We start from the raw sequence: 10,595 nt of genomic DNA, 5'->3' as shown, positions 1-10,595 counted from the left end.
TGTCTGCACTGGTTCATTGTCCTGATGGAAGCGTACACCATGCCCTGCCTCCCGAGTGTCTTAGTCTTAATTTAATTCGACTCGAATGTTTTTGTCTTATAGATTAATTAATCAATAGCATGTTCTTTTCCCCAAACATGTGTTATCAAACGTCACGGCAACACAAGAACTGGGGGTGGATTATATGTCAGATAATTTATCAGCGACAAATGTCCCCCCTCCGGCGATGTGGTTGGCTGAATAAAATTTAATGTAATATTGCAGATACTATCATTATTCATATGACAGCAATGAATCCTGTTGATACCACAAGCTAGACACCAGACACCACAGCGCCACGGTGAAATAAACACGTCGTTGAAATCTACACTCATAAATAACATATGGCCAAGAAGGGCGTTAACAAGGTGTCAGAATCCATGTAGACATGTAAATGAACCCCTGCTAACAACCAGTATAACAAACGCGTTTGGTTTTTACATTGAACATCAACGAAGAAAAACTTACTTTTGTCTAGATTACGGTCGATGCCATCTTCAGCAGAACAGTTGCGCTGTATTCGTGTGTGAGTGAGTGAGTATGGTTTTACGCCGCTTTTAGCAATATTCCAGCAATATCACGGCGGGGGACACCAGAAATGGGCTTCACACATTGTACCCATGAGCTGTATTACACACAAAGCAATAATGGTAAAGGTGCAGTACAAAGGTTGCCAGAAATGTTTTGCGTCATCATCGAAGGAATCCCAATAGAAGCACACTTGTATAACCTTTATTGCTGGAGGAAGAGAGTATCCTGTTGGTGCAAATCTAAGGACAATGTATGCAACGAGCGGTTATGTTCACAATTGGAGACTCAGTGTGATCGTCATGCATGCATAATTCATTTGTATTGTTGCAAACGTCAAGACGCAGCAGAATCGTTGATGTTTTGTCATCTATATGCTGTTCAAATCCTTGATTTGAATGACAACTGACATGGTCTCGAACGTTATGTTATTTAGTGGTGTTAGGCACCATTGCGCATTACTTCCGCATTGAATTATTCATCAGTTGGCACAAGACAGGATGAAATTTACATGAAATGACACAAAGCATGGTGAAATTAACATTAAATGTCACAATACACACTGCAATTTACATGATATAACGCACTGCATGATGCAGTTTACATGAGATGCCACAAGATATGGTAGAATTTACACACGACCTGTTGAATGTGATACGATGTGTTTCAGGGCCTCTTGAAATTGTTATCATGTGGCACATAACCTGAATTTGGTATGATGTGGAAGACGATCTGAAAAGAGGCGAAAAAAGCAACGTCCTGAAAGTATACAGGGTGTGTGTGTGTCAAAGACTGTTACTCAAGTTGAAAATGACATGATATTTAAAACAATAGCTCTGGACTGACATGCTTCACAGCATAAAACGATAAATTATACAGCATTTGGTAGCAGGAGGAAAATCATCACCTGAAGTCGGCTTTAAGTACAGTAAAGTACGTTTATAACGAACACGCTTATAACGAACTGACGGATCTAATGAACTGATTTTTTGGTCCCGACCATTTGCTATTGTTATGCTGTATATATGCTTATAACGAACTACGGTTATAACAAACTAAAAGTTAGTGGTCCCTTCGAGTTCGTTATAACCGTAGTTTACTGTAATGTGATTGGCAGCGAAGTCATAACGGCACTACTTTTCATTCAGTCACAATCTGGATCGAAAACATAAAATTGACTGTTAAGTTTGTTTGTCTGTTGTTTAACGCCGCACTCAGAGATACTCTTACGACAAGCATAGTCGCCTTTTACGACAAGCATGGGTTGCTGAAGACCTTTTCTACACCGGATCTTTTCACAGCATTTTTATTCAACCTTTATGATAAGAAACAACTGAAGGTAACATAGAGGACGTCGACAGAATGTAAGCAAAATTCAAAGATGGCGCCCAGCGGAGACTGTTTAAAACCTCGTTAAAGTAGACATTAACATATCCAGATGATCAGGTCGTGCCACGCAATAAGTACAGTCCAACGTGGATATTCACAAACCGCCGATGAAAACAAGTAGAACTCTTCACTTTCTCAAAGTTCAGATCTAACTGCTACTCCACCGACTATTCTAATGAAAACACGAATATCAATATATAAAGGGGGGCACGGGTGGCCCAGTCGTCTAAGGCGCCGCGATTCGCTGTGCAGAGTTGCGTCCCTTGGGCACGCCACAAACATATGATTGTGGGTTCGAATCTCGGTTCGCCCCGATTATGTGTCTAGGTTTGTCAGCACCATACCCGTGCTCGTGGGTTTCACCGAAGTGGTAAACTGGAATACTGTTAAAAGCGGCGTTAAACCAAACTCACTCACTCACTCACTCACTCACTCACTCACTCAATATATGAAGAGGCCCGGGTTCGATTCCCGACATGGGTACAACGTGTGATATTGCTGGAATATTGTTAAAAGGAGCAATGAACTCACACAAAGTGTATTTCAAATGATTATATTAATTTACTGAAGTTTTCTCCCTCAAAGAAATTTGCAATTTCGCAGGCCGATCAGTAAGTAAATTTATGTGAGTGAGTCAGTGAATTTGACGCCATTACAAGGCTAAAGCAGCGTAAAACGTGCCACATCTTCATCTCATGAGTACATGTACCTATTCATTGCTGGGTGATGGAAGCACATTTGAAACAGTCACATTGTTTCTTTGTAACACGTGTTTCAGTTTGGGGTAGTGTTAAACCCAAGCCACTCTCAGGGGCAGAGAATATGTCTCTTAAAAAGTTTCTGTTCGCTACATGGTGGGTTGGTTTGTTGTTTAACGCCGCACTCAGCAATATTCCAGCTATTTGACGACGGTCTGTAAATAATCGAGTCTGGATCAGACAATCCAGTGATCAATATCATGAGCATGCATCAACCAAGTCAGCGATCCTGACCACGCGACCACCCGATCCCGTTAGTCGTCTTTTACGGCAAGCATAGTCGTCTTTTACCGCAAGCATGGGTTGCTGAAGACCTATTCTACCCCGGATGTTCACGGGTGGTTCGCTACATGGACCAGATGGACACTAAACATTTTTCCTGTATCGAATGCATGTGGCATTATCAGCACAGTGTATGGTGGTGAACGGTAGTGTGTGAGTCATACACTTTACGTGTTGTGAAACCAGTGCGATTGGCTTAAAGAGCCTTCATGCCCCGATGCTCGTCGCCTCAATGTCTAAATTCCTCAAAAACAAAAATATTATGTTACAATTACCCTTTCAGCAGAATCTATCAAACTATCCGAATATTGCGTTGTTGTTTGCTAGGCGTACAAATTTAATTAATTACTGTATTCAATACATGAATTCATGCATTATTAGAAATATTCGAGCACATGTCGTGAGTCATGCTTATTGGAATTATCTCTTACGAAAACACAGAAGCAACGATCCATATACGACCTCGTTTAGCTCTTCTGTTATGGAAATACTTACTTGTAATTGATGAAAATTGTTAAATGAAACAGCCAATGTGATTTCATGGTGTGTCACAGGTGCACATGTATCTCTTCATATATAGAAGTATGTAGTGGTCTTTGTATCAGTCAGTATCGACGCGTCCGATTTGTGTGCAAGTTCGTAATTTCTGGTCCAGTTCGCTGTCGATTCGATTTGACAAGGACTCTAGAAGTTGGTGAGTAAGTATTTGTTTGTTTGTTGGTTAACGCCGCACTCAGCTATATTCAAGCTGTATGACCGTGGTATGTAAATAATCTAGTCTGGACCAGAAGATCCAGTGATTGATATCATAAGCATCGATCCACGCAATTGGGATCGATGACATGCATCCAACAAGTCAGCGAGCCTGACCACCCGATCCCGTTAGTCGCCTTTTACGACAAGCATAGTCGCCTTTTACGGCAAGCAGAGGTTGCTGAAGACCTGTTCTACTCCGGATCTTCACAGGTTCTGGAGAGTAAAAGCGAAAACATACAACTTTATGATTAACAACTTCTGGCTTATTGCATTTAACAATGTTTCGATGTAGACACCGTTATGACTCGGGATTGACTACAACCAAGTAATGTGAGGTCTTCATACGTATGATGTGATGAAGTCTGCCGTTTAATAGACGATGGTTCATGTTGGACAGTTTACAATACTTAACCTTATACATGCATTTAGATGTACGTACATGTACAGTGCTTGTCATTGTAGAACCGGTGGTGCCGTCATGTGTAGGCTTCAGACAGTTCTCGTCCTGGTACTGGCTATTGTAAGTATCACAACAGGTAGATGCTCATTAAAAGCGGTGTAAAACCCAACTCACTCACTCACTCGATGTAAATACCTCAACGTTTATCATGCTTTGTCACGTGGAGCATGGGTGACAAGAGACGTTCAATTGGCCAGTATCCTGTGATCGTCTAACCCGTGTTTCACTTGGATTACGGGTTAAGATTGTCAGCACCATACCCCACTTGTTTGTTTGTTGTTTAACGCCGCACTCAGCAAAATTAAAGCTTTATGACGACGGTCTGTATATAATCTAGTCTGGATCTGACAATCCTTTGATTGACATAACGAGCATCGATCTACAGCAATTGGGATACGATGACATACACCAACCAAGTTGTGTAACCATGGTGATGTAGATCCCCCTTGAGTGTCATGCGTCGTGCCGTGTCATGTGGACATGCATTGGAAATGTATCATATTGCGAGGTTACAGCAACATTTCACTGTTTAGGTATTGAACACAAGCTAGACATGTTTATGCTGTCGTTTAGTCCTAGTGTCCCAAACGGTACTGTGGTTTTGTGTGTTTTATGTCAACATCTTTCGAATCTAAATAAAAGCGAGAAAACCTTTTCTATAATCATAAGAACTATTTGCTAAAATAATGATGTACCAGGTTTTCGCGAAAAGTTTGTTTGTTGTTTAACGCCGCACTCGGTAATATTCCAGCTATATGACGGCGGTATGTAAATCTGGAGCAGACAAACCAGTGATTGACACGCAAGTGGGATACGATGACAGGCATCAACCCAGTCAGCGAGCCCGACCATCCGATCCCGTTAGTCGCCTCTTACGACAAGCATAGTCGCTTCATACGACAAGCATAGTCGCCTCTTACGACAAGCATAGTCGCCCCTTACGACAAGCATAGTCGCCTCTTACGACAAGCATAGTCGCCGTTTACGACAAGCATAGTCGCCGTTTACGACAAGCATAGTCGCCTCTTACGACAAGCATAGTCGCCTCTTACGACAAGCATAGTCGCCGTTTACGACAAGCATAGTCGCCTCTTACGACAAGCATAGTCGCCTTTTACGACAAGCATAGTCGCCTTTTACGACAAGCATAGTCGCCTCTTACGACAAGCATAGTCGCCTCTTACGACAAGCATAGTCGCCTTTTACGACAAGCATAGTCGCCTTTTACGACAAGCATAGTCGCCTTTTACGACAAGCATAGTCGCCTCTTACGACAAGCATAGTCGCCTTTTACGACAAGCATAGTCGCCTTTTACGACAAGCATAATCGCCTTTTACGACATACCCCACTTGTGGACTTCACAAAAGTGAAAAGGGTACAAGAGCTGCATCTCTCCGGGTTTTCTTCCAACAGTTTGTTCCATGCATGATGTAAATGAAACAAATGTTTACTGTGCCCTTAAACCTACTCCCATTACATAAGAAACAAACCAGACAATCAAGCGATGGACCAGAAACATTCCAGTGACTTGCCAGCGCGTATACTGATGTACTCACGTTCCCATCTCTGTTCATATCCTATGAGATATGATGTTCCTTTGTTCAGATCAGGCAGCCAGTTTATGGCTGTAATTGTAGCGACAATGAAGCGTTATTCTGCTAAGCGAAGATCCGGGGTAGTCTTCAGCAACCCATGCTTGCCGTAAAAGGCGACTATGCTTTTCGTAGGAGGCGACAAACGGGATCGGGTTGTCAGGCTCGCTGACTTTTGGTTGATGCATGTCATCGATCCCAATTTTGTGGATCGATGCTCATTATATCAATCACTGGATTGTCTGGCCCAGACTCGATTATTTACAGACCGCCGTCATATAGCTGGAATATTACAACGAACAAACACACAAACATGTATACCTACAATACCGTATCGTCATACCTTTTACCCACATCATAAGAACACTATCCTTTCATTGTCCATGTTCTTTTGTGAGGTAAATGTGAGACGAAACCCTTCAAAAAGCTGTCAGTAGAACACAGTGTCGCCAGCCACACATGGGCTTATGGGATGCGTAAGCTCCTCGAATGTAGTATGTTGGGAACATGAAAGGCCATTCTGAAAGTTTGTAAAGCCAATATATTTGGATACATAATGGCATGGACGATATTTATTAAGATATGCAACGGGACTTTTTTTAAATATTGAAAAAGTATACAGCGCTCTCTCTGCTGCAGGCGGCGTGTGATGCCTGGTTTATTTCCACGATAACTTGTAGCGAGGCCCTGACGTCGTATTGCGGTGACGGTGCAGACAACAACACAGTGTGTGCAGCGTGTCCCATGTAGTAAGTTATACATTTAGATCAACAGGTTTGTTCTTACCATGAATAGTTGTTACCCTGTGTTTAGACTTGACCATCAAGTCAATTGCATGTTCTTCTGAATCGTCAAATTTACCTGTCGCAATCTAGTTTATCGTCAGGTCAAGTTGCACTCATTACCTCTTCCACTTGTCCTCGAAACCAAGTACAAAACGAAGAACTTAATGCAAATTCATGTTCGGCAGGTTTGTTTTGTCTGTTGTTTAACTCCACACTTGGCAGTATTCCAGCTCCAACGCGGATGTACATATTCGCATCTGCACTAGACAATCTATTGATTTACATCATCTTGTTTGTTTGTTGTTTAACGCCGCATTCAGCAATATTCCAGCTATATGACGGCGGTCTGTAAATAATCGAGTCTGGACCAGACAATCCACTGAATGACACCATGATCATCGATCCACGCTATTGGGATACGATGACATGCTTCAACCAAGTCAGCGAGCCTGACCACCCGATCCCGTTAGTCGCCTCATACGACAAGCATGGGTTTGTTAAGGCAGTCTGACTGGGATCTTCACTGGGTTGTTCCGAAGATTGTGTACTTTACGCTATGCGGACAAAAAACTCGCACTGCGACATAACTAAATTACCGTCCCTAAAGAGAATTGAACAGAGCCCACCTGTTGGCAGAGAATGTGTCTGTTTGTTTTCAGTGATGAAGTTCTGTGTAACGCCACTCAAGACCCGCTGCTGTGTCACGGCAACAACATAAATCCATGCGGGGATACGACCGAGCCATGCGACTCCTCCTGGGGTTTCAACTATGGCTGCTATGTAAGTAGAAACGCAAAAACTACGGAAGCCTTTTAGGGCCATTTATTTATTTATTTTTTCCTTGAAATTTCAAGATACTTTCTTGAAATGTCAAGGAAATAACTTGAAATTGCAACATAGTATCTGTAAATTTCAACTTATTATCTTGAAATTACGGGTGGCCCAGTCTTCAAAGGCGCCGCGATTTGCTGTGAAGAGTTGCATCCCTTGGGCACGCCAGAAACCTATGATTGTTGGTTCCAATCACGGATCGCCCCGATTATGTTTCTAGGTTTGTCAGCACCCTACCCGTGCTCTTGGGTTTCACTGAAGTGATAAACGTCTGAGACCTGCATCACTTCGGGCTTTCCTCACACATTAAGCTGACACGCCGTGATATAACTGGAATACTGTGGTATGACCGGTATAAAAATATAAACTACTCAAAAGAAGTTAACAGACAGGATTGGTCTGAGAGAATAACTACAGTAATATGAAAGAATCCGATGGTCCTTGACTTCATTGGATTGGTATATTAACGCATTTGACTGACGTTAAGTCGTCTGATTTCTTGTATTTCAGAATGGGTATTGTTGGAGCCAGTGCGTGGGTGAGGGTTACGGGGACGGAGAGTGGTGCTACACAGCCAAGCGACAGCCTGGGCCTCGTGTTGACTACACATGTGAAGAGGACATTGAATGTCTCCCGACTACGCTTCAGGGTAGCATCCAGTGTTCTGGTAATTGTGGGCCTTCGGGCTCAATTGGAAAGTAAAAAAACCAACGCAGTACAGCTTAGGGATTGACTATTCCATACTGATTTGTAGGGTTAGAGACGGGATATGATGTTGGTCACTGCGTGAAGGCTTTGGTTTTCTCTGAAAGGTGGCGCCACAACATGTTACACGTTTCTAGGATATCTAGCAAACAAATAGTTCCCATCCCAACACACGCAATATCAAATTGGTCGTCCCTTTACCTCTCCACCTTATCGATTATCCATATATCAGTTGCAATGTGGATAAAAAAATAAAATGTGGATCCTACCGAACGTCTTGTATTTGTCTGTCAAAGTACCCCGGGCTGGCGGCCTTGTTTCGAGTGAGTGAGTGAGTGAGTGAGTGAGTGAGTGACGGGAGGGAGTGCAAGTGATTTCACTATAGAAATCTTGCCGATTTAAATACCATAAGGCAAGTTTAATCACAACAGCTTGACCAAATTTCAATTTGAAAAACGGAAATCGCCTAAAACAGACGATATTTGTTTGTTGTTTAACGCCGCACTCAGCAATATTCCAGCTATATGAAGGCGGACTGACATCATGAACTTCGACCCACGCAATTGGGATACGATGACATGCAGCAACCAAGTCAGCGAGCCTGACCACCCGATACCGTTAGTCGCCTTTTACGACAAGCATAGTCGCCTTTTACGACAAGCATAGTCGCCTTTTACGACAAGCATAGTCGCCTTTTACGACAAGCATAGTCGCTTTTTACGGCAAGCCTGGTTTGCTGAATACCTATTCTACCCCGAATCTTCACGGCACGCGAAACGAAAATTTTCGTCACTTCGGGGATTCCCCTTAGTAGAGGTTAGACCCGTGAAGATCCGGGTAGAATACGTCTTCAGCAACAGATACTTGTCGTAATGGGCGACTATGCTTGTCGTAAGAGGCGACTAACGGGATCTGGTGGTTAAGCACACGTAAAATCTCCAAATATTGATCATCATGATCATTGACAAAAAATAGTAAGGTCTCTCCCTTTGCCAAGCTGGGTTTAGGCTAAATTCTCTGGGACACTACCACTACTATCACTATGTGCTAACCTGGGACATAGTGATTCTTTTTGTTTATGTATTTAATGTATATGAGGAATAAACGACTCGTGGTCGTTGTTTATCGTACAATAAAACACTGCTGCGCCCCCCATGGTTTATTCTCCCTGCAGTGTTTTATTGTACGATAAACAACCACCACGAGTCGTTTATGTCTTATATGAGACATCAACATTATGAACAGCCTCTTTAAGGATGTTGAGAAAACGTACAAGCTTTAAAAATGTTTATCCAAATTATAATAGTGATTAATATCTGAATAGAATCCGACATTTCCGAGGTCCATTTTTTCCGAACGGCAGGGTAAGTTATCGCATGATTATCTGTACCTTTTCTCCTAATACCGATTGTTATATCTCTCCCACTTTTGGATGCGATCATTCGGCATCTGCGTGTATCTGCGTAGGGAAACAACTTACTTGACACTTCCCTCTGAAAAATAACGTCGTCCAATACATGACGCCATCAAGTTGCGAGCGCATACTCGAATTACCAGAAATGACGTCATGATAGAAAAAATGTTTTGTCGTGAAATAAACCACGCTTCGTTCTTCACCGAAATCCATTGATTGGCCTCATGGGCATCGATCCACGCAATTGGGATCGATGACATGCATCAACCAAGTCAGCGAGCCGGACCACCCGATCCCATTAGTCGCATTTACGAAAAGCATAGTCGCCTTTTACGGCAAGTATGGGTTGCTGAAGACCTAAGACTAAGCGAAAAGACTGTATTTCGAATATCAAGAAAAACTTTAAGCAAATGCGTAACCCACGATGAATGTTTCATCTGATGTTCAAACCACCTTTATTTACTTCTAAGGCAGTCAGAAAGTATTAAAGGCTTTTTGAAAACATTGAGTGTTGTAAGTTCAAAGTGTGAGGGTGTTAAAATTAACAATGTATATTCTCTTTCAAATGAAAACCTATGAGAACTTAAAAATAACGAATTCAAAAGGATTTGTACGTTTCTTCAATGAAGTACATTCTGTGGGTCAGATCGGGATCGTATAATGTGTTGTTGAATCAATAAGTCTTTGGTACAATGCATACTTCACTAGGTACAACTGGAAGGTATGATGCGTTTGTGTAACAACGTTTACACAAACACACACACACACACACACACACACACACACACACACACACACACACTTTGTCGTTGTACAAAGGCATTGAAAACTGTTCATTCTCATGTCACATAAGGCCACAAGGTTGCGCTGAACTGAGTGTTTCGTGTGACCGCCCCGTTCAGCAATCACGGCTCTGCATCTCCTCGGCACTGACTGGATAAGTGTACGAATTCTGTCCTGCGGAACTCTGCGCCATTTTGCTTGTATCGATCATCCCAGAGGTATTCGACTGGGTTGAGATCTGGTCATCTCGACGGCCAGGGCAAGTCGTTGAT

General features: G+C 42.5%; 1 protein-coding gene across 1 annotated transcript; it reads left to right on the top strand.

The window, feature by feature from the left end:
• Positions 1–3,606: 3,606 nt before the first annotated feature.
• Positions 3,607–8,363, top strand: LOC139450477 (uncharacterized). Its single transcript, XM_071232188.1, has 5 exons — positions 3,607–3,690; positions 4,215–4,272; positions 6,445–6,554; positions 7,250–7,370; positions 7,932–8,363. The coding sequence occupies exons 2-5, from the start codon at positions 4,231–4,233 to the stop codon at positions 8,121–8,123; spliced, it is 465 nt and encodes a 154-aa protein (XP_071088289.1). The 5' UTR covers positions 3,607–3,690; positions 4,215–4,230; the 3' UTR covers positions 8,124–8,363.
• The last annotated feature ends 2,232 nt before the right edge of the window (positions 8,364–10,595 follow it).

Source organism: Haliotis cracherodii, unplaced genomic scaffold (assembly GCF_022045235.1).
Source record: "Haliotis cracherodii isolate W230 unplaced genomic scaffold, xgHalCrac1.p SCAF_8, whole genome shotgun sequence".
Taxonomy (NCBI): domain Eukaryota; kingdom Metazoa; phylum Mollusca; class Gastropoda; order Lepetellida; family Haliotidae; genus Haliotis; species Haliotis cracherodii.
The sequence above is the reverse complement of the archived record's forward strand: the minus strand, read 5'-3'. Positions and strand labels throughout refer to the sequence as shown.

Coding starts and splice junctions, on each gene's coding strand:
- LOC139450477 (XM_071232188.1), top strand. CDS start 4,231: ATGTGTAGGCTTCAGACAGTTCTCGTCCTGGTACTGGCTATT. Junction 6,555..7,249: donor TGTGCAGCGTGTCCCATGTA/GTAAGTTATACA, acceptor GTTTGTTTTCAG/TGATGAAGTTCTGTGTAACG. Junction 7,371..7,931: donor GTTTCAACTATGGCTGCTAT/GTAAGTAGAAAC, acceptor CTTGTATTTCAG/AATGGGTATTGTTGGAGCCA.